Raw genomic sequence first — 25618 nt, 5'->3', positions numbered from 1 at the left:
GATATTTCTTTTATTTGTGATTTCACTTCCGGTTTGTCTGCAAAAATTATCATAATTTGATCCACTGATTGTGCTAGATTGGAAGGTCTAATCTGTCAATATGTCTGACAGAAAGGCAGAATTAGAAAGAAAGAAGCAGCGTCTGGAACAGATGCGAAAAGAGAGACAAGAAAAGGAACGTGCACGAAGTACAAGACAGGTGTGAACAAATATTGTCATTGATTTTTTTTTCACAATTTACAACTACAGTATGAGTCATGGATCATGATCAAATGATGATAAATTTTATCGTTTTTATTTTGTATCAAGTTATTCATCAACATCAATGGTGTAAAAATTGTTAAGCTACCAACAAATAATCTAATCAAGCTTGCTCCTACATCTAGAAGCCAGACAACTCGCCCATCTGGCAGTGCCAAATCGCCTCACACCAAATTGGTCTCCTTTGCCTTTGCCACAGACTCCTTTCACTCTTGTTTACAAACTTATGAATAAGGGTTAAATCCTGTTAAATTTAGTCCTTCCAACTTGCACCTCTTATAAAAAGGTATATAATCCTTATGAATAAAGGTTTGCCAACTGGTCCCTCTTAGTAGAATCTGGACGAAAATACACCTTATCGCTAATCCCGGCTGACCCGGCCACTTGAACTTTTGACGCATACACCAATCACTTTTCCATTGTGGCGTCATATATTTTGTTTTATGACGTCAAAATTTTACGGGAACCTGTGTGATATTCAGTAATGGAGGACAAACAGGGCTTTCCATTGAAGCCGGTAGCCGGCGGAAATCCGCCGTTTACGGTGGCTTCAAGTGCCAGCTACTTCACTGACAAAAATATAAATTCAAAAAGAAAAAAATATCTTTTTCAAATGTTTACAGGCAGCCAAGAGACGTATTGTCGCAAAGTCGCAGTCACGATAAACAAGGATGAAAAGTCAGTGTTTACCTTGGGCTAAATATAGTTCACATGAATTCAGGTCACTGATTGGTTGTCTATTTAAAGTCAGAATGCATCGTTTCTTTTCAAAGATAACAAGAGAGACGTTCCGGTGGCCATTGAAGGATAACAATAGAGACGTTCCGATGGTCATTAACTCGTTGGCTTTTTTTTGGCTTTTAAAACATGAAGACAATCAGATTAGGATGACAATCTTATGTTATGGAATAATATCAGTCAAATTAAAGAAAGTTTAGTAGATCATATTGTTCAGAATATGGAAAACAGTCTCTTTTGAAGTTCATTTTTCAAAGCCCACGTGGTGTTCAGAGAATCAAGGTCAAAAACGAAAGTAGAATATTGTCGACTCGACCTCAAATAAATAACATTTCCAAATGATTTATGTATCCGACTTATTGAATAGTTTACAAAAAAAAAAAGAGAAAATCAGGGGAATATCAATTTTCTGCCAATGCTTGAGAAAATAATTGTATGGTTTAAATACGCGTATTACAGTCTTTAGAGAGAAAAGGGGGGTCATTTGTTTCAAGGTTGGCAAAAAAGCGGTCAATACTAGTATTGACCATGCCAGTGGTAAATACCGGGAAATACTGGCAAATACTGGGAAATACCGGCAAATACTGGTCGATTGAATTTTGAGTGGTCATTACTATAAAAACCACTATCTACTTGGTCATTTATAATTACTATTAATAACTAATTTATAAGGAAAGTGTTCAAATCATTTTAAATGCTTTTATTTCTAATTCTATTGTAAATTCAAACAGGGATCTACATTGATTAATGTGTACATAATATTATAGTAAAAGAAAGACTTTTTGTCCCTTCTTCAAATTTCCATTTCCTGCATGAAGAAGGTTTTTATCTCACAGTTAAATAGACAGGAAATAATTTATTGTTTAAGGGAGTCTTCATATATCAATTTTATTACTTTCAACCCATGCACTGTCAACTTTTATTGGAGGCTGTTGTTTTAGTAATTAAATTTTCACACCTAGCAATGCCCAGGTGATAGGTAAAAAGACCCATGTAACTTCATTTACCTGTAGTTTAATTTACCTTTAATTTTAATTACCTGTAAAATCATACATTTTGAATAAAAATATATAAATTTAAAAATGTTGAAATAAAATGTAAATTTGTATATATCTTAAGTATGCAATATCATAATTCATAATAACTAAATTTTAAATCAGTAAGAATAAGTGTTATAAATGAATAAAACATATCCAATTCATTAATTTTATAAGCTGACACATGCATAAAGATTAAAGTTTAAGTATATTTGACTTTTTATCAAGTTTTTACTTCAATTAATAGTAGAAACAACCATGAAAATTTCAATTGACCAGTATTTGCCAGTATTAACCACTTGGGGAGTATTGTCCGGGGCGGTAAATACCGGTAAATACCACTGGTAAATACCAGGGGTGGTATTTACCGCCCAACCTTGATTTGTTTACAAATGCACGTAGTTATGCAAAATAAATCGATCAAGATTTTTTTAACAAACCGGATTATTATATGAATAAATCTCCTTTAAAAGTAAATGAATTTTAAGCATAAGGTAATGAAAATAAAAAAAAATAACATAAAAAAAAAAAAATGAAATTTTAAGAAGTACAAAATAAGACGTAAAACAGTAATTATTATTTCATCGCAAATAACTCGAGTACTGCTGTATTGTAACGATAATATAGAATTAATTTAAAAGTTAAAAAGTAAAAACTTTTAATATTTCATGTAAAGAAATATCATATCGTAATTCCGAATTAATTTCGTAGTTTACAATCAAATTGATACATCCGCGTTTCTGGTTTCATTCAGACTCGAAAGATGCATGTTGCATAGCATTGATTTGCTACATAAAGTCATTAAAAACCTTTTCATTTGACAACGTTTGCTTTACAAATCTTTTTAACCTTTTACATAACCCGTACGACTCGTTTTGTCATTGCTGCAAACCAGCCATACCGGTAATGGGTTCATGACTTCTGAATTTGACAGTGTCCGTGAAAAATAAGCTCCACATGATTTTTAACCCCCATAACAATTACCAAAAAACAGCAAGAAAACTACATGGAGACCTTCGTGATAGCTATTGGTCGTTCTCGACTAAGGGAAATGGAGGGGCATGAGGGCTTGGCCTTTGAAGGGTTACAAACGGCAATTATTGAAAATATATATACTTCTATATAGTATTTATAATGAAAATTCAAAGAGATATACGGTAATGGGTTCATGACTTCTGAATTTGACAGTGTCCGTGAAAAATAAGCTCCACATGATTTTTAACCCCCATAACAATTACCAAAAAACAGCAAGAAAACTACATGGAGACCTTCGTGATAGCTATTGGTCGTTCTCGACTAAGGAAAATGGAGGGGGCATGAGGGCTTGGCCTTTGAAGGGTTACAAACGGCGATTATTGAAAATATATATACTTCTATATAGTATTTATAATGAAAATTCAAAGAGATATATAATTTAAATAAGCAATGAATTAGCATGTTCACCTATCCTTATGTGGAGGGATGAAATACTTTCGATCGTGCTACACTGTACAGCGTAGATACGGTTTATGATGGTGAAAGTTCCTCCATCGTTCAATTTTCATCAATGGAGATCCCTTATGTGTATTTCAAAAATCAATGCCTCTTCAGTGATGCACACTGCCAAAATATTTGAATGTCCAAAATCAAATACAAATGTTGAAAACCAGTTGAAACCAAAGACAGCCTAAAGTATAGACAAATACAGACAATGATTCATAGCTTTGTAACTTATAGCAATAGATCAGATTTTATTATACCCCCGCTTTAAAAAAGGGGGGGTATACTGTTTTACCTCTGTCTGTCAGTCCGTCCGTCAGTCCGTCCCATGAAACTTTCGTCACATTTTTCTCAGGAACTACACATCCACCCTTTCTGTAATTTGGTATCAACATTTATATATGTCAGCCATACCGTGTGATGCGTTTTCAGATTCATCACTTGACAACTTCTTGTTTACCGAACACTTGTCTTGATTTTACACATGATAGCCAAGTTGAAAATTTTCGTCACATTTTTCTCAGGAACTACAATACAAGGATTTCTGAAATTTGGTTTCAGGATTTATATAAGTCAGCTATACCGTGTGATGCGTTTTCAGATTCATCACTCGACAACTTCCTGTTTACCGAACACTTGTATGATTTTACACATGATAGCCAAGTTGAAAATTTTCGTCACATTTTTCTCAGGAACTACAATACAAGGATTTCTGAAATTTGGTTTCAGGATTTATATAAGTCAGCTATACCGTGTGATGCGTTTTCAGATTCATCACTCGACAACTTCCTGTTTACCGAACACTTGTATGATTTTACACATGATAACCAAGTTAAACATTTTCGTCACATTTTTCTCAGGAACTACAATCCAAGGATTTCTGAAATTTGGTTTCAGGATTTTTATAAGTCAGCTATACCGTGTGATGCGTTTTCAGATTCATCACTCGACAACTTCCTGTTTACCGAACACTTGCATATTTTTACACTATTAATATTATCCACTTGCGGCGGGGGTATCATCAGTGAGCAGTAGCTCGCAGTTTCACTTGTTCGATTCAACAACCACCAGTCTGAGAATGTATTATTTAAGTATTTGTTCAGTCAGAAGTAAATAAAGATGGGGTTTGTCTGGTTACCAGAAACACATTTATTTTCTTTTGTCTCTATTTAGTGTGTATAAAAGAATACATCTTATAGATTTCTCGTTTTTTGACAGACTGATGAAGCACCAAAGCCTGCTCAATCACAAGATCTCAGAGCAGAAACAGATGAATTATTGAAGGACCTTGGCATTCCTCCTTCTGGTAATATTTGTTAAGAATTTTACTTTTAGTTCATTTAAAGGAGAGAAGAGAAATGAATATCAATGTACATGTACATGTATGTTACCATTATTTGAAATTTAGAATTTATTGTATTTTAAATAGATTTAAACTAAATGAGATTCAACATCTTCCTAGTTTATATTTTTAATTATAAGGATGACTGATACTGTACCTTAAATGTATACATACACAGTACATTAGTAAATGATTAGTTAAAACCAGTTAAATTGTAATTACATTTGGTTATCTACATGTACTTGCAGTAGAATATGCAGTTTGTTTTAACCTGACCTAAATGGTTTTCTAACTAATTTGTACAGTTAGTGAATTTAAAGCATGATGAGAATGATATAATGAATACTATCCTAAAAAAGCATTAGAGGCACATTATAGCGGGAAGCATGTTCAATGGCCTACACAGTAAACAACAAGCTCTAAATCATCCATATTATTTAAAGTGACTTAATTTTAAAAAAAAACCCAGAGGCAACAGAGAATATGATTACATGTAATAACTTAATAATATATTTTCAATTAATCTCACCTTCAATGTACTTCACATGTATTTCTAATTGAAAATGATAGAACAGATATAATTAAAGAAGAACATTTGTCATGTTTGTGGTGATATATTTTTGTAGGACCAAAGAGTTCCAGTCCAAGTCCAACACATTCCAATAAATCTGCTTCAGACACAGAGGCCAAACAAGTTATTGTCACCACTAGGTTTGTAAACAAATATGGACTCCGGAATGATGAATGTAGACATGTTTTTTCATAGTTGGACCTTTCTGGACTTGTCACTTGGTTGTTTTTTGCATGTTATCAGAAAAAAAAAGAGATATTCTTAAGTTGTAGTGTTAAGGACTTTTTTTATCGTGAAATTAGACTGTCTTAAGGTAATTTAAACAAAAAATGTTGAAGAAAGAAAAAGAATCCATTGAAGTGAAATGTTGATTTGTATAATTGTGATATCTTTTGAAAACAAGAATGTGTCCCCAGTACACGGATGCCTCATCCACATTATCATTTTCTATATTCAGTAGACCGTGAAAATGGGGGATCATATCATAGGGAACATGTTAACTAAGTTACAAGCTCATTGGATTTCGACTTCATCAAAAACTACCTCTACCAAAAACTTTAACCTGAAGATGGACAGACGGACGAATAGACACACAGACCAGAAAACACTAGTATCTCAATTGTTTGTAAAACAATTGAAAGGTCTTTCCTGTAAAAGTGATGTTCTCGTAATGTACTTTGTACGACCTTTTGTTTGATATATGACAAGCATACCTTCTGAAACTGTTCGCTTTTTACACTTAATGACCTCTTCCGCTTACATTTTCGAGATCGGAAGTATGATATATGTAACATAGACAAGATGATCTTTCATTTGATATGCGACAACGCCATGTTCCAGAAAGTTTGAGTTTTGCACTTAATAACCCCATCCAACTAATTTTTGGAGGTTAGGAATTTGATATTTCAAATGTACAGATCATGGCCTTTCTTTCGATATACAACAACCCTATCTAAAAAGAAAATTTATTTTTTCCACTCAATGACCCCATCCAACCAATTTTTGGGGGACGTCAATTTGAAATTTGAAATGTACGCTTTATGTTCTTTCATTTGATATGCGACAACCTTACCATCTGAGAAATTTGAATTTTTTGCACTAAATGACCCCACCCGTCCCCCTGGGATGAAATTGAAGGTCTTGAATTACTGATCATCTTTGCAGTTTATAGTAGGTTGCTATCTGTTACCTTTTAAAAGATATACACACAAAACTATACTTTTAAGAATCATCTCATTGTAACTTTTGAACAGACAGTCGGACATTTTTGACCTTAATGTATAAAATGTAGAGCTCGTCGAGAAGAACATTTTATACGCTGTATGTATGTAGCAAAGTCTTATCGTTTTCCTAATATGTAAGCTTCAAATTGCAGCGTATTTTTTTTTTTGCACTCGGTGACCTTTGACCTTGTGTGCATATTAAAGGTCACATGAATTTAAGATTATTGGTGAAGGTCCCAAGTCTCTACGACTTCTGGTTCTCGAAATACAATTTTTCTAAAATTATGTACAATTTTTCAAGGGGAATAACTCCTTATAAGGGTTAATAACAAAATGATTGTACATGTTCATTAACATTGCCATCTGTTCCTGTACATGTTGCCGTTTTCAAATCGATTCTATCTCTTATACATTTTGAGAAAAATGCAAAGGAACGAAATTGTTTCAAGGGGATATAACTCTCATAGGGGATGATGAAATCCTATTCAGCCTCATATGGTAATACATCATGATAAGATCTATATTTTGTCCAATTAAGGTCATGATATCTTTAAAACCAACGAAGGGGGGCCATGTTGAAAAAAATCAATAAAAGGGAGATAACTCCTAAAGGGGATGATGAAATCCTTAACAGAGTCATTTGGTAATACATCTTGGTGAGGTTTAGCGATGGTCCATATTTGGTCTTAATAACTTCAACAGAAACAAGAGGCGGGCATGTCAAAAAAATGTTGGAAGAAAAAAAAGAAAAAGAAAAAAAAACATTAGAAAAACAATAAGGTCTTTCCCATGTAGGGGAAAGACCTTAATAATGACCATAAATGGGACATGAAAAAATCATAAAGAAGTGTAAAGTACTCAAAAAATGTATCAGTGAAGAAGTGCATTCTTCAACATGTGTTTTTTCTGCTATAGATCACATCAAAGCTAAAGTTAACTAACATATTATTACATATTGCAGTCGAAAACCAAAAGTTAAACTCTCAGTGGCCAAGGTATCTGAAACTAGCATACCACCTAAAGAAAATGTATCATACAGTAAAGAAACACAGACTGCGATATTAGAACCATTAGATAAGGAAGGCAAGTAGATAATTATGACGCAGGAATATGGTGCTTGTGTTGTTCTTTAATCATGTTGATGCATGTGTTAGTATGACATATTGTAAATCATTTGGTGATGAGCAGCATGCTGACCAAACAATGTTAAATTATGTGTTTCAAATGCACTTTGTATATACATGTAGGCATGGTAGTTTGATATACATTTACTTTAAAAAAAAACAAAATAACTAAATGGCTTAGGTCATGGAGTAATCTATTACTGTGTCAAAGCTTAATAGGGTAAAGACTATGCTTATGCATAAAAGATATATTGCAATTTTCCATGTGGGAAGTTGTGTCTTAAATTCTACATATAACTTTTTACAATACATGCAAAAAAAAATTAATTTCCAACAAGAACTTTTGTCTGGGAATTTGATGTTCATGGTGACATGCTAATCTTTAATGGGAAATAGACAAAACTGATAGCGTATTTGGGATATTATGGAAAACTGAAGTTTTATATAAGCTTTACATGTATATATTTTTTTAATACTTCATTATTTTCCACAATGAAACTTGAATAAAATGTGGTCTGTCCATTTTGGGGTTATTTTTTTGTGGTGTTTTGTTTATAATCTTCTATATTATGTTGTTGAACACTATTACTGTTAGAAATTGCATTACAAATGGGTTTGTTGGTATACATGTAGTTTATGAAATTTATTACCATGTTTTTGTTTTTTTGTGATCACCTCAACTTATTTATATGACATAGCACCTAGTAGTAAATATTATATTTTCATTAATGCAAACATTAGGAAGAAACCCTTGGGATTACTACGGTGAGTTGATTGTCCGTAACAATTTAAATATCTTATGTTGTCTATTTCAGTTGTCAAGCGTATGTATTTTATAGATGTAAAAATATTCTATAAGCTTTCTACAATTGATACATGTACATAAATATTGCTCATCACATATCAAAGATAATCTTGAACTTGCTTCAGATTTTATTATACAACTAACTTTATTTATTTTACAAATTTATTCAGATGAACCATATACCAGTAATTGACTATCTTATGAAGCTCATAAACAAAATATATTATTTTTATATTTATAAAAAAAAATATATCAAATACATATAATGTATGGGTGAAGGTTATCTGGAATATTCTGAGTTTTTAACAGTGTTTTGCTCCTAAACTGCCTATAAAGATAAAGTTTTTTGTTTTTCTCAATTACTGGTGTACCTTCAATTAAATCATTTAGTATTCATAGACAGTGCCATGAAGCACTTTACATAATGTTCACATAGGTTAGGTTTAGATTAGACACATTTCACATTTGTCAATTTAGAGTTAAGTCCCTTTGAAATTAGGAAAAAAAGACAAATTTGAGAATTCTCCTGAGTTACCTTATTGTACTTCAACAAAATCATCTGGTAGTTAAATGCTAAGAAAACTATAAACCTTAAATTTGAAGTAGACAAGATCTCAAATTATGTCCTCAAAAGAGGGAAAAAATCCGAAAAATCAGAAATAATTTGACAATGTAACACAAATCTATAAACTGCTTAAAACAGGTGTAGTTTTGTATTTAATTCATTTTTGGCTAGTGATTCAATGTTATGCTCTTAAAAATTGTAAAAAAAATAGGTTTGGTGTTTCAGCTTTATATCTCCAGTATGTGTAAATAAAACCATCTGATTTATAATGAAATGCAACGAAATACAAAACTCAATCATAAATGTTTTATTTTACACATTTCACATATTTCATTCAATTGATGTGCTTATAAATAAATGAAAGATATGTCAATTTCATTTCCAATTGATTTTGACATGATTTTTGCTTTTAAGCTAGAAACAAAGATGTTTATAACATTCTTTGTCATTGTTTGATGTGTAAATACTTTTTTCTCTTCTAAGTGATGCAGTGGATCTAAAACAGACCAGTTGTTACCATAAACAAACATTTAAATCAATAAACAAAGATGTTATGATTTTATATCTTAAGTATCTAAACTAACTGATACACAATCTGCATGTTTATAACCTGTATTTGAAAATTGTGGACCATTGTATTTAAGTAAAAGGCTAAGATCGCATGCTTAACTGCTTGAGTTATAAACATAAATTTGAATATTTCAAAAATTACACATCCATTCTAGATTTAAAAGAACTTGCTTATAGTATATTTAAATGTCTATGATATGCAATATCATTTTGGATGCAGAAAGGCATACTAGTAGTATGTGTTTGTTTATATACAATGTACAGTCATATACATGTATTTGGTGATGATTTTTTTCAAGCGTCATATATTCATGTATAACAAATACACATAGTAAGTGAAACTGCCACTTTTTTTTTGCTTTGATGATATCATTAGTTTGGTTACATTAAAGTTGTTCCAATTGTTCTGACTGGGGAAAAAATGTGAAAAATAGTTGTGAAACAGAATGTAAATGCACCTTCCATCCTACCATATGTTTTGTTGTTGCTTTTCAGTGTTGTTATTTTCTGTTGTTCAGCTTTATTTTTTTTTCATAAAGAATAGAAATGATTTTGCATACAATATATAATTTATTTATGGTTGAGAGTTTAGTGAGAAGTGATTAATCTTGCATTATTAAGAAACAAATTCTACTTAAAAGTACTATCTTAGACACACCTGTAAAATAAGTAAGTTTTTGAATCTAACTGAAAATGATATCAACATGACCTAACATTTTTTTTTTTTTGCAATATGAATCTATTGACCTTATGTACTTGGGTTGTTTTTTTAAATTTTTTTTATATAGATAATGTATTTTTTTAGTTTAGTTGTTTCCATTTTTCTATATTTTTTTTTATTGTTTGACAAATAATAATTCTCTGATACTGAAATGATATAACAATTTAAATGATTTTCATCAGTGAAAATATTTACTGGAGTATGAATCTTTGTTATTTTAAATCATGGAAAAAAGAAAAATCAAATGTCAAATGTCTTTGAAATAAATGTATTAAGTTATTGGGGAAGTATATTTTTTGTCAATATTTTGTAGAAAACTTGTCTGACGGAGACAGTTCCAGGCGGGGTAGGTCAAATGCTCTGCTGTCATTTTTTTTTCTGTTCTATTTTTAGTTTTTCAGTGTAATGTGAATCGTGGAAGGTGCCTTTGCATCAGATTTTTACTCTTATTCAGTAGTGACTTTATTAAAGCAAACTGAAAAATGTATTCATCAAGTTTTAAATATCTTATTAAATAAAAATCATAAGCATCTAATTTTTGGTATTTTTATAATTGATACAATACTTGGTAGTGTGGCACTGAAAAACCAACAGAGCATATATATATAAAGCAAATAAGATTTTTTTTAATTCTTATATTGCCTTATCAATGACAAATATTTTTAAGTCGAGAGTAAAGAACAAAAAACAAAAACATAATTCATGAATCAATTTAAGAGGCATAATTTATTTTTCAAGTAACCTTGAAAAATATTAACTTATCTATATTTGCTTGCTGCTCAAAAGATTTTAAATTACATATAAATATTGCCTTCAAAAAATTTTTTTGTGTGTGTAAAACTGACTGTGTAAAGAATATTTCAGTTATACACATCAATTTCTATCTGTCTTAACACTGTATAAAAAAAATTATAATCTCAAACACATCATACACATTGGATGCAAAGATTTCTTCCCATTTTCTTTTCATTGCGGCTTTATGTTCAGGGGGATCACAATACAGTTCCCCGCTTCATGGATCTCATGGATCTCCGCGCTTTATACATCATGATTTTGAATGGGAGGATGAATTTGATGATGAAGGTACATTGTTGTTTGTGGTTGTCATGTGATTGTTTTGTAGGTGTTAGACATCTCTTCTTTAAACTTAGTTTTACTTGGAGAGATCTTTTTATTCATTAAAATACGAATTTTGATCAGGGTTATGCATATTTTGATTGATACGATCTGTATATTCCAATATTTCAGTACTCATTTCTCACTGTTGTATGCTTTAGCTGTAGTCATGTATGCAAGATATTGAATGTTTGTAATATTTTGTATAGTGTTGTTTTTTTATTATTTGAAAAAAAAAGTGAAAAAGTAAGATGCCATTTTATTTTTTTTTAATGGGAGAACTTATCTTGAAGTTCAGGAACCATTATAAGACAGAAGGCATTGAGGGTGCTGAATGTGGAACATGTTCTGCTTAAACCTCTGTAGCACCTGAGATCACCCCCAGTTTTGGTAGGGTTCATGTTGCTCAGTCTTAAGTTTTCTATATTGTGTTTTTTAGACTCTTGTATTTCTTCTGGTTGTTTCCGTTTTTTGTCATTACATTAACAGAATGTTTTTGATTTATGAGTTTGAATATCCCTTTAGTATATACTGCCTCTCTTTCAGAAGTTGTATCTTTGGTAATCATACTCATTATTATCATACCACATAATCTTATTTTTAAAATGAATTGATTGTTTTGAGATAAAGTGATGTGAGCTAGCTCTCAGTAGATGATATTTTGTATTGTTTTTACATGTCACTATGGTTTGTAATCTGTAAAACATGCATTGTTTTGTCTATTACTGTTTTGTTTACCTGTACACAATTTGGTGCTGATCTAAAACTGTTACCTATCTCTGCTAAATTCACATAAATAGATGGGTATTTGTATTTTGATATACAGATGTGCCCATAATTGAATGTTCTATGTTGGTCTTGTGTTTATATTTGGTAAATAAGATTCAGTCTATTTGAAAGTCTCTTCAGCTCATCCTATTTGATGTTTTTTCCACAATCTTTGTGTGACTAAGTTTTTGATGTGTTATCAGCTTATAGAATTGGGAGAGTGGATGGTTTGGCGGGTGGCCTGGGAAAAAAACTTCATTGTGTTACAACTCCAAAGTTGTACACCTGCTATTATGAAATTGTTATAGGAATATCTTCTCATTTTCCAAATTTTAGAATATTTTCTTGCTGCAAATTTATTAAATAGAGTCCAAGTTTTGTATAATCAACTTCTCTTACAGTTTTCAAAACAGATTGTTGGAACTCCACAGAAAGATTGTGCATGTGTTGAAGATGTGCATCTGCTATTATGGAAGTGTTTGAAGAATTTGCTTTCATTTTTCCAGACTTAAGAAACATTCTATGCCACTTAGCCATTGAGTCTTTTATCTAAATTTCATTAGAATTGATAAAAAAAAAAAAGAGAATAAAACTTGTAATATTTAAGTATTTTATAAGAAGTTTTATAAGAAATTTTGAGATGTCAAAGAATTAAATGACAGTCATGTCAGAGTGAGCTCTTTAAACTTTTTAAATTCCAAAATATAGTAGCTTTTTACATGGGCAGCAGATAAACTGCAAATTTATTTTATCAATTATAATAAAAAGGAAGTTTTAAAATACATTATTGACATAAGATCTGTTATGGTATAGATAATTTTTGTTTCTTACAGATGAAAAACAGAAAATTTGCTTTTTAAGCTCCGACCATTGGTCTTTTGTTTAAATTTTGCTGCTCAATTTTTTGTGTAATAGCATTTTGTTTATTGTGGCTTTTAAAAATAAATTTTATTTAATGATCGAGGTCTCTAAATCTGCACTTATTTATTCACTATATTCATTTATGTTGAGTTTTGAATGGATTGGAGGGTGCATTTACATGAATGATTGTTGTATATTTGTAAAAAATATAGTCAGTCAAAACTTCTATGACAGTCAGATACTATTAGTGTATAACTCATTGTTTACATTTTGCTTAAGTCATTATGTGTGGCATAAGTGCTTATAGGTAGTTCCCACATGCTTCTATAAGCATAACCATCATGTTGAAGCCTATTTTTGATGCATAGAAAATATTCTCATAATAGTTATTTGTATTTAAAGAACTACATGAAGAAAAAAAATTATGTATTAGGTACAAACATTTTTTGGAGGTATTGATACCAACTGTGCTTTATAGTATATACATTTACAATATCAAACATGTTTGTCTAATGTGTACCTAGGTAAATCATAGTACACCCAAGCATTATTACATCTACCAATTTTCTTCTATCTATATTTATTATTTTAAGTCCCAATCTTTAGAAGAGCTAACATTAAATTTGTGCATTGGCGGGTTTAGCAACAATTTTCAGCTTATGATAATTTTCAGCATTCTTCTGGTCTCCTTCCGTCTTATTAGTAGACACTTTTTCATTTAAGCTTTAAATTATCTTGATGTGACAGTGTGAGAAAGGAACATTTAAAGAAGTTTTAATGCTTTAAAAACTATATTCTTTATGTAGAGCAAAGTAGATACATCTTTTAATTTAATTTTAAAAACAACATGTCAGAATGTATTTTTTATGCCACATTCTTTAGAGAAAATAAAGGTCTCTTATATAATTAGCAAAAGTACAAATATAGCACTATTATTGTATGATGATACTGAAAAAACTGTTATTGGACAGCAACATTAAATACTAACACATAGTTCTTACTTATGACGACCCAATGGGTCATACAGATGAGGACGGAGAAACAGATTCCATGGCAGCACAGCCACAGACGCCAACATCATCTAAGATGCCACATGTTGAAATGGTGGCACCAAAACAGACACAAGAAGATTTGGACAAAAAGGAAGAAAAACCAGGTAAGTTATTTTTGTAAAAAAGATATATAAAGGTGAATTTTTCTTTATTTCTAAGTTTCTTTCTTAATCAGCATTGAAGTACCCCCACAGAAACACAGTGAAATTGAGCTATACAAATAACTTATACTTATGTAATAGAATCATCTGATAGATAAAATATAATCTGGAGGAATTTGCTTGCAATTTATGAGGTCTAACGAAAAAATCATTTGCGATATTTGTCATTCCATTCTAAAATTATCATTCAATAGATAGGAGATGTCTTTTCCACCTTTATTGTTATAAATAACCAAAGGGCCATTCAGAAATAAATGTGCCTCCTAACAACATAAGTATCCTCATATCCCCATTCCATTCTCAATTTGATCATGATATAACAAACAAGAAATTGAAAAAGCTAATGCATGACCCAAATTTATGACAAATGAACAGTAAAATGTGTTTCTTATATATCAATGTAATATAAATATTATTTTAGTGCCAGAACTGAGTGAGGAAGAGAAACTACAGATTCTGAATTCTGAGGATTTCCAGACGTTCTTCAGTAAATCTGCTCGACTTGTTGAGAGGATGCTTACAGAGGAAGTAGATATCTACACGGATTATTCAGGGGGAGATAATGAGGGCAAAGACGAGTAAGTTCTTGTAGAAAAATATAGTATGACCTGCAACAATGAGCAAAACACATACCATATATATTCAACATTTAAAGACCACTGGATATAAAAATTTGAATCAATTCTAAAGAGAAAAACAACTGCCTGATTTAGCTAGTAACATTACACAATAAACAATTATAGCAGACCCCAGCCACAGGTTTTGAATTCTTCTTTAATAACTTATTAAAAGTAATACAATTTTTAAATATCCATAGCTTTATTTGTTTAGGGACTTTAAAGTTAACTTTTTGTCAAATTATAACATCACATTACAGAAAACAATATTAGATTTTATGTTTTTATTATTTAATTTGTAAACTTGTAAATAGATTATTGAATTGTCTGATTCTTACTTCTGATGTATGTTATAGAGTTGTGTTTCTTTTGTAGTGAGTCAGCAGGAGACAGACTGAAGTTGAACAGAATATTTTATGATGAGAGGTGGTCCAAACATAGAACAAATACTAGTTTAGATTGGTCTAAACAGGTATGGACTGCTGTTTTTAAAAAAAAGAGATATGCAAAACACACATTTAATGAGCTATAAGAATTTAATTTGAAGAAATGTAAAATCATTGGCTGTTATTCTGTATGACTCTTTTACTGTATTGCAGTATTTAATTTGTGGTGGTATAAATAAAAAAAAAAAAAGAAGATGTGGTTTGATTGGCGATGAGACAACTCTCCACAAGAGACTAAAATGACACAGAAATTAACAAATATAGGTCACTGTACAGCCTACAACAATGAGCAAAGCCCATACCGCATAGTCAGCTATAAAAGGCCCCAAAATGACAATGTAAAACGAGAAAACTAATGGCCTAATTTAGGTATAAAAACGAAAAACAAATATGTAACATATAAACTAACGACAACCAATGAATTACAGGCTCCTGACTTGGGACAGTCACTTAAATACAGAATGTGGCTGGGTTAAACATGTAAGTTTGAACCACCTTTTAATTTTCTAAAAGTAGCTAGGAAAAGAATGTTTAAGTTGTCTCCCATACTCTGTCATTTCAAATTAAAGTGGACAGAATCTTAGAATTGATGCCTAATACTTTGAATGTTATTTAGAATGAGTAATATGATTTGTATATATTTCAGCATCCAGAATTACTGTTAGCATCATACAATACCAATGAAGATTCACCACACGACCCAGACGGTGTTGCATTGATTTGGAACATGAAATTTAAAAAGCAAACACCAGAATATGTGTTCCACTGTCAGGTTAGTTTTTAGAAAGAGTACAATAATGAGAGATCTCTTTGCAGGAGACCAAAAAAGATACAAAAATTAAAAACAATAGGATACTGTACGGCCTTGAAACCTAAAAGTTCATCAAAGCCATGGTTATCCCTTCCTTTCATACAGAAAACAAACTATAATCAAAGATTGTTTTTTATTTCAGTCTGCCATTATGTCATCGTGCTTTGCCGAATTTCACCCTAACTTGATAGTAGGTGGTACATATTCAGGACAGATAGTGTTATGGGATAACAGAGTAAACAAACGCACCCCAATACAGAGGACTCCTTTGTCTGCTGCTGCCCACACAGTTAGTATATTATATTTATTTCTTGCTAACACTCACCTTGCTAACAGATTAAAAATTATTCACTAAAATGAAAATGGTTCTCTCAAAACCTCTCTTTAACAAGACAGCTGGCCATAGAAAATAAAAGTAATGAAAAAAGAGCTAATAATATTTAAATAACATTTCACCCAATTCATATTTATGTCAATCTCTGTAATTTATTGAATTGATAGGTATAAAATGTGATTCTGGTAATTTTTCAAAGAAAAATATTTCAAAAGTATATAATCATGTATTAATATTTTATAAAGAATTGCTAAGCCTGGCACATTTTTATATATAAAAACATTGAATTATATTTTTATGTACAGTACATTTAAATTTAAGAAGGCACATACATTTAACAAGACAGCAGAATATCTGTGAATAGTATTTGATTTGTCAAATGTAAATTGTTTCTGATATTTCAGCATCCAGTATACTGTGTAAATGTAGTGGGAACACAGAATGCTCACAACTTGATCAGTGTATCTACAGATGGAAAGATGTGTTCATGGAGTCTGGATATGTTAGCTCAACCACAGGTAAGTCATTTCTAACTTTTTATCAATAACTCTCAAATGATGCAGAGTTTAAATTTTTAAAAGTATCAACATAAAAAAAATGCTATACTTTTATCATTTTCGAACAACCTGTTTGGTATTTGTTGAACTATAATTGTTTTCCCCTGCTCTATGCATTGAACAAACCATTAAAAAAAACTAAATGGTAAAAAGAAGTTCTAGTCACGATCAAGTTGTTTTGAAAGAAAATTGAAATAAAAAAAAAAATAAGTAGTTTTTCATAGAAAAGGATACATAAAGGACGAAAAAAGGACATTGTCTAAAGTGCAACTTTAAAAAATTCTATTTATTGATAAATTAAACTATTCAATTTGTGTAGTGATTTTATATCATGAATTAGGACACTACATCATTTCTTTTCCAACTTTTCTAACTTATGACCTGGCATAATATGATTTAAATAACTTTTTCTTTATTTTTGTGAAATGATATTTTATTGATTGAATCTTGTTATTGGTTTCAGGACAGCATGGAGCTGCATTTCAAACAAAGTAAATCTGTAGCTGTTACATGTTTCTCCTTCTTGTCTGGTGATGTCAATAACTTTGTTGTTGGCAGTGAGGAATGTACAGTGTATACTGCTTGTAGACATGGCAGGTAAGGGGAGATAAAAGATTGATTTAGTGATGGTAAGGGGAGACAATTTGGTAATTCAGTAATGGTAAGGGGAGACAATTTGGTGATTCAGTCATGGTAAGGAGGAGATAATCTGTTGCCTTACATAAATAATTAGTGATTCATTTAATTTTTGTAACTGTTCAGCATTTCTTAGAATTAATATATAAATTTAACACAAGATATGAATTTAATTGCTAATATTACCATATAATCATCAGCTTTTGTTTATAACTTTAGAGGCATAAAAAGGGAGATAATTTATCACTTTTATTGATGCTCATGATTTCTACTTAGGTCTGTCGATTTAGGCAGAGGTGAGAGGTAAGGGACAAAATAGTTTGGGTAACAGATGTATTTGTAGTTTGATGGACATTTTTTGTTTTGTAGGTTTTAGTCTATAGTTTAAAATTAGTAAATTAGGATTTTTTGTTTTCAATAGTTTTTAGTTTGGGTTGTAATCTAAATATATTAACAAATCTCCTGATGGTTTCCATTGTAAACTTCAAATATCACAGAAATATATCATATATTATTGCATATGTGCCATATTGTGGGTTAGAATTTTTAATTGTTTAGCTTGCATTATCATAAGGGCTGATCCAGAAGAAAAAAATGGAGGTGTTTGAAGGCACTTTTTTATGGCCATGACCCATATAGGGTAATAGACTATTTTCATATTACTGACTTTTGACTCTGGATTATATATTTTTTCAACAGGTAACCTTTTCTGTGTTCAGACATCCTGGTACTCATGGAACAGCGACCAAAATAAGTAAAATCAAACACATAAAGCAGTTGATTTCCCCCCAAAATTGTACCGATTAAAAGCTTGGTTTTACTTCTTTACCTTGCTCTTAGTTGACTTTGTACCAGGATATCCTACCACAGAGAAGGTTACCTGTTTAAAAATTACATAATATGGAGTAAAAAGTTGGTAATTTGAAAATAGTTTATTGCATTTTACTTTGGATACATTACCACACAATTTGATTTTTATGACCTGATCCCACCAATATAAAAAGAAATCAAGTGCCATTCTACCCCCTACCATATATTTTTTTCTGGAATAGCTTAATTTATACAATGAATCCCACTTATTTATTTGGTACATATTTTTTTGTTTTACAGTAAGGCTGGTATAAGTGAAGGATTTGAAGGACATCATGGACCTATCACTGGTATAGACTGCCATAAAGTTCCAGGACAGATTGACTTTTCACCTTATTTCTTAACATCTTCATTTGATTGGACAATCAAACTTTGGAGCATTAAAGTAGACTATTATAGATTCTAGTGTTTCAAAACTTTCAAACAGTTATATTTTCAAATTTTGAAGTTGGATGAATTGGAATTTTTTCATTTAGATCTAAATGAAATGTATTTTTTTTTTTTTTTTTTGGGGCTCTCTTTATAACTTAGAATAATATTTATTCATCTGCAATTTATGACATGATAACGTAGGACTTATAATAGTTAACTTATACATAAGTGAAAAATCAGCCATTTCATTATACAAATATCCAGCTGCATACCAGGCATGTTGTATGCATACTCAGGGATCTGATGATAACATGTTGATTTCATTTGAATAGTCCCTGCTTTATACTTGACGATCAGGTTAATCAGATATGTTTTGTGCTTTCTCACACAATGAAAGTCTGTATAAAGACATTGGTCATAAAGGTAAATACTGAAAAGCCTTTTGGATGCATCTTTGTACAATTTTTATCGAGCTTGCTACTTTTGTTGCAGAAAGCTCGACATAGGGATAGTGATCGGGAGATGGCAGCGGCGTTAGCTAACTTCTTAAAAGCTTTATATTTTAGAAGGTTGAAGACCTGGATGCTTCAAACTTTGTATACAGATGCTTCATGTTACGAAGTTTCCGTCAGTCACTTGTCCAATGTCCTTGACCTTATTTTCATGGTTCTGTGACTAGTTGGAAAAAAGTTAAGATTTTTTGTAATGTTAAATTCTCTCTTATTATAAGCAATAGGATAACTGTATTTGGTATGTGCATACCTTGCAAGGTTCTCATGCCCGTCAGACAGTTTTCACTTGACCTCAACCTCATTTCTTGGATCAGTGAACAAGGTTTAAGTTTTGGTGGTCAAGTCCATATTTCAGATACTATAAGCAATAGGTCAAGTATATTTGATGTATGGAAGGACTGTAAGGTGTACATGTCCAACTGGTAGGAGACATCTGACCTTGACCTCATTTTCATGGTTTAGTGGTTATAGTTAAGTTTTTGTGTTTTGGTCTGTTTTTCTAATTCTATATGCTATAGGTTAACTTTATTTTTTATATGGAAATATTTTAGGAATTATATGTCAGTCGCACACCTCATTTTCATGGTTCATTGCTCAGTGTTAAGTTGTTGTTTTTTGGTTTGTTTTTCTTAAACTATAAGCAATAGGTCAACTATATTTGTTGCATGGGAGAATTGTTAGCTGTCTGTCTGACATGGTTCATTTTACCATGACCTCATTTTCATATGGTTCATTGGTCAATTTTTAGTTTTCTTGGTTAAGGTTAAGATTATGTGAGGACTATCAACATAATATCAATGAAGGTGAAACATTTCAGTGCGTGCACTCTTGTTATTTCATTGTTAAGCTTATATGTTTTATATTATCTTACTATTCTCATATCTATAATACTAAAATTATGAGGTCCAATTTGTCAGCCGTCATCACGTAAAAACGACGAATCAAAGAATTCAACTTTATATATAACTAATATAGTACAAAGGTGTAGATTAAAAATTACACCACTCCAGGCCCTTTTGTTTTCCACGTAATTAATATTGCCAATAATTAAGAAGTTCCGGGTCGAGTCCGATACCGATACCAATAGTATATTCACCTGTTACCGATTACCTTATCTGTACCTTCCGCATCTGACAGGCACACCACCAAACAGTGTATTCAGGATTAATATGCTATATAGTATTACACGGGTCATAATCACAGGGTTGACACTACTTAATTGTCAAATTGTTACCAATTGTAGTATTTTAATCAGTTAGACTTTCTAAGATAACAACACGAATACTAAAAATCTGGACTAAAATAAGGCGTATAGGTACAGTTTTCAATTTGTTAGCGGGCATGACGTAAAACAGCGAATCAAAGAATTCAATATTTATAACTAATATAAGACAATGCTGTTGATTAAAAAATATTCCATTCCAGGACCTTTTGTTTTCCAAATAATTAATATTATCAATAATTGATAAGTTCCAGTTCGACGGGTTCAAACAGAAAGATTTGAAAGCAGAGAAAACTGTGTATCTTATAATCAGCATGACTTTATCAGATGACAATACTAATACTAAAATAAAGCTTGCGTATACGGTAGTTATATACTTTAATTCAGTCACGGACCCGCGATATACGGGTGTGTTCTAGTAGGATGTATATTTCAGTAAGATATATGCCATGAAAAAAATTTCCAAGTATATTGTGTAACCCTGTGATTTATGGTTTGAATACAAATAATTAAAATATGTAACATTGTATTCATCCCTTAGTCAATTTAGTGTTATTGATAATCTCTTTATATTGTGTTTTTTCCCAGGAACAAAAGTTTTTGCATTCATTTGAGGATAACAGTGATTATATTTATGATGTAAAATGGTCACCAACACATCCTGCCTTGTTTGCCAGTGCTGATGGTAATGGTAAATTAGACCTATGGAATCTTAACAATGACACAGAAGTAAGTGTCTCACCACAACCAAAACCTTAGTAGAAAAAAATGTTTGAATTTGCTGAATTTTCTCAGATTTATTTAAATTGATGGTGATCTCTAATAATCATGTTAACAAAGTTAAAGCATGTGATACTGTAAACCAAGCGATTTTTGCAAGCGATTTATTTTTCGCAACTTCAAATTTATTCTTATAAACTACATCAAGTGAATTAGAATATTGAGAAATTTAATGGATGGGAAATGGACTAGTTCACTCTTATTCAATATAATATTTCATTATTCATTGATTGATGGATCATTCATGAAAATAGAACTTTAACTGATAGAGATTATAATTTCTTTATTTAGGTTCCAACAACATCAATAACCATAGATAATAATGCCTGTCTAAACCATGTACGATGGCATGAGACAGGAAGTCATATAGCTGCTGGAGATGATATAGGAAGGATACATTTATATGATGTTGCAGAGGTAAAATACTAACCACCAATCAACTTGTATTCTTATTTACTGTGGATTCATTTCTTTTCATGGGTTTTAACATTTGGGATTATTTGATTTCATGATTTTTAAAAGTTTGCCAAACATAGCCTATAGAAAATTTATATTTCATTGAATATTTCAAATTGCAAATGTAATGGTTTCCTTTTATCCAATAAATCAACAAAAATTGGTATCCATGGAATAATAATGAATCTACAGTATGAATGTTAATTCCTTAATTTTAACTGAAAGAACTTTTAATAAGTGTCCCTTGTAATAGAAAAACAAAAATGTGTCCCCAGTACACGGATGCCCCATCCGCACTATCATTTTCTATGTTCACTGGACCATGAAAATGGGGTAAAATCTCTAATTTAAAATTAAAAAGACCATAACATAAAGAACATGTGTACTAAGTTTCAAGTTGATTGGACTTCAACTTCATCAAAAACTACCTCGACCAAAAACTTTAACCTGAAGCGGGACAGACAGACGAACGAACAGAAAGATGAACGAACAGACGGACGGACAAACAAACGGACGCACAGACCAGAAAACATAATGCCCATTAATGGGGCATAAAAAAGTGGTTAAGTCAAAACAGACATAAATATTGTACATGAAGGATTGTTGATAAATAGACAAATAGGCAAGATAAGTATGATTTCTGGAAATGTTTTGTTCAGGGTATGTGACCAGAATATAAAAAATCAATAGAGATACCAGACTCATAGTTTTGTATGCCAGATACATGTTTTGTCTACACAAGACTCATTAGATGGTGCTCGATTCAAAACAAATTATTAGATGGCAAAATCAAATATGAGGTTGTTGAGCATTTAAAATCAAAAATTTCTAAAAGTTGTGTTAAATAAGGTATAGTAATCTATACCGGGAGAAAGAAAATAGTGTTATAACAGCATATTTACAGAAAAATGAACAAATCAGCTGACTGTTGAGCTCTTATTTTAAACTTAAGTCCCCATCATAAATTCACAATACCTTGTGTTAAAAAGTTGACAACTAATTTTCAAATTCCATGTCTTGCTTATTTGGTACCATGGTATTTTGTTATTGTAATGTTCATCTGTCAAATCAATTGTCTATCCATTCATGTTTTAATCTGCAAGCTTCAAAACTAATGACAGAAGTTCATAGAAAAAATTTTAAAATGGTACTATGCACTTGTCTTTAAATTTTGTACATGATTTCTTGGTTTTCTCATAGCATAACACAGAAATGTGTCACATATAAACAAACAAGTGAACAGTTTGTATGAAAGTGTTGAAAATTGATGCATTTTAAGATTCAGCATAAAAAATATCCAAGGATTTTAGTCTTCCAGACATTCCGTAATGAAAAATGCAAAATGTCTATTTTAAATGGATCATTTTAAGCAATTTTCATTTTTAAAATCTCTCATCTTATTATATATTTTACTTAATAAAACACTTTTATCTATGATGTATGTCAATTTGTTTATGTTACAGACTGTAGCTGCACCTAAAGGAAATGAATGGTCCAAGTTTGCTAAAACATTACAAGAAATGAAACAACAAGCCACAGAAAGGGAAGAAGAAGCTATGTCACTATCAACAATGACATCACCATTACGATGAATACGGCTTATTATACATCTGACATTTATATGGACTTCAACAAACATTTTAATGGATGTATTACTAACAAATTTGTTTAAAGAGAATTTTTGTTTATCAAGTTCCAGGAACAATACTTTATACCTATCTGTATCCTAAAGTGTTCATTCATCAGACTTTGATGTTGTCTACCATGTAAGGCAAGCTTAAATGAGTCTACAATGTAAGGCAAGCTTAAAATGAGTCTACAATGTAAGGCAAGCTTTAAATGAGTCTACAAAGTAAGACAAGCTTAAAATGATTCTACAATGTAAGGCAAGCTTTAAATGAGTCTACAATGTAAGGCAAGCTTAAAATGAGTCTACAATTTAAGGCAAGCTTCAAATGAATATCTGGTATTAAATTTTTATCTAACTGGACAAAAAATCAAACATTTAGGAGGACTTCATTTTTTATTCCCTCTGAAACCATATTTGCTTAAGTAGAATAGAAAAATAAGGAGTTGTGGTATGTTCTCTTTACAATTGCTTTCATCAGATTCCTTTCATTTTCTAAGCACTGCCTACTATTTATATAGTTTTTTTTTTATGAAAAGAGATTACCAGCAAAGCAACTTGTAACAGAAATGAACAAAGTCTGACAAATGCTATTTTTGTTAATTGGGGAGAGATGAAACATCTATCAATTAATTATAATTAGTCTTACATGGTTATAGAGGCATAATTATATACATGGACTTGAAATGATATAATTTAATATGAAATTTTAAAAAAAATATATGCATTATTACAGTAGGGGTGTGAAATTAAACAGGCTGCATCTGTTTAACTGTTTATTAAGAAATTAAAAAAAAAAATCCATCAAACTGTGATCTGTATTCAAGTTCTAGTTTCTTACACTTTGTTTAAGTTATTATTGGAACTTTTGAAATTTATGGAGTAGATTAGGTAGAAATAGCAATGGTGTTTTTATTAAGTTTTAATGATTGATAGAGTCTTATATTTATATCAATATCAGGTGGAAGTTAAGTATTATCTGAAGTTTCAATGATAAAAAGAATACATTTTTGTTATACCAATAAGTTATGCCTGGCATTTGTCACTTTTCATGGTGCTGACTTATAATAGCTTCAGTTTATGTTAATGAATTGTTTATATGGTTATATGATGGACTTTTGTATAGAAATACTTGCAATATTTATTGAACAGTTATAAAATCATGCAAATAAAATATGCTTATAAATACTCAATTGAGACTTGAACATTTTTTGTTTTTTGAATTCTATTGTATTTATAAGATGATCTACCCCACATGAGCATTATCCATTTTGTCTGTCTGCAGACAGTTTACAGAGATATTGTTTTAGCCACACTAAATGGATTTGACATTTAACATTTATGATCTGAAAAGATAGACTGGAGGAAAACATTATACAACTAAATATGGATTGATCGAGTGTTGATGTTTTCTGTCCTCTGAAAAACATTTGATTCTTTTTTATTCAGATAAAGACTTGAACAACACTTTTTTAGGTAGGTTTTGTGAAGTAGTTGATTCTCTAAAGTCTGGTTATTTAGACTCCAAACTGGAAAAGCTATGTTGTAGTTTGGTAGAAATTTTGCCTTGCAACATGACACATGTAGCAGACTTGCTGATGTCTTAAGTGTAAAGAGCTAAGCAGTTTCACCAAATAAGCATATATTTTATTATCAGTCGTCCCACTGTCTGCATAACTCTGCTAAGCTCTTAATAAAATTGCATACTTTGATGTCAAATATGATGACCCTTCTTTAATAACTTTGACTTGAGTATATCACCAACGTCATAAAGAATAAGGGGCCTTGGTAGCCGAGTGGTATAAGTAGTTACTACTGTAATCACTAGCCAGTCAACACTGAGGTTGCCAGTTCAAACCTCGCTCGTGCGGGTGCACTCGACTCCAATCTTAATTGACTAGGATTGTCAGTTTCTAAATAAAGGTTGGTGGTTTTCACTGGGGACTCTGGCTTCCACCAATAAAAACTGGTCACCACCAAATAG

General features: G+C 31.1%; 1 protein-coding gene across 15 annotated transcripts; it reads left to right on the top strand.

Moving 5' to 3' along the window:
- The first annotated feature begins 14 nt into the window (after positions 1–14).
- Positions 15–24827, top strand: LOC143064077 (cytoplasmic dynein 1 intermediate chain 2-like). 15 transcript variants are annotated; one of them, XR_012975179.1, is made up of 19 exons: positions 15–199; positions 4734–4821; positions 5484–5568; positions 7613–7734; positions 8517–8540; positions 10750–10782; positions 11424–11519; positions 14176–14337; positions 14816–14972; positions 15387–15483; positions 16104–16229; positions 16411–16557; positions 17007–17120; positions 17623–17756; positions 18906–19050; positions 21360–21500; positions 21843–21968; positions 23471–23778; positions 23894–24827. XR_012975179.1 is itself a non-coding variant. In XM_076236607.1 (18 exons), the coding sequence occupies exons 1-18, from the start codon at positions 101–103 to the stop codon at positions 23597–23599; spliced, it is 1992 nt and encodes a 663-aa protein (XP_076092722.1). In that variant the 5' UTR covers positions 15–100; the 3' UTR covers positions 23600–24827. The 15 variants fall into 15 exon arrangements, 12 of the variants coding, with proteins under 12 accessions (XP_076092722.1, XP_076092719.1, XP_076092721.1 ...); XR_012975177.1 differs by having other exon boundaries at positions 23836–24827; XR_012975178.1 differs by having other exon boundaries at positions 23471–23835.
- Positions 24828–25618: the final 791 nt, after the last annotated feature.

This window comes from Mytilus galloprovincialis, chromosome 2, assembly GCF_965363235.1.
Source record: "Mytilus galloprovincialis chromosome 2, xbMytGall1.hap1.1, whole genome shotgun sequence".
Lineage (NCBI taxonomy): Eukaryota > Metazoa > Mollusca > Bivalvia > Mytilida > Mytilidae > Mytilus > Mytilus galloprovincialis.
The sequence above is the reverse complement of the archived record's forward strand: the minus strand, read 5'-3'. Positions and strand labels throughout refer to the sequence as shown.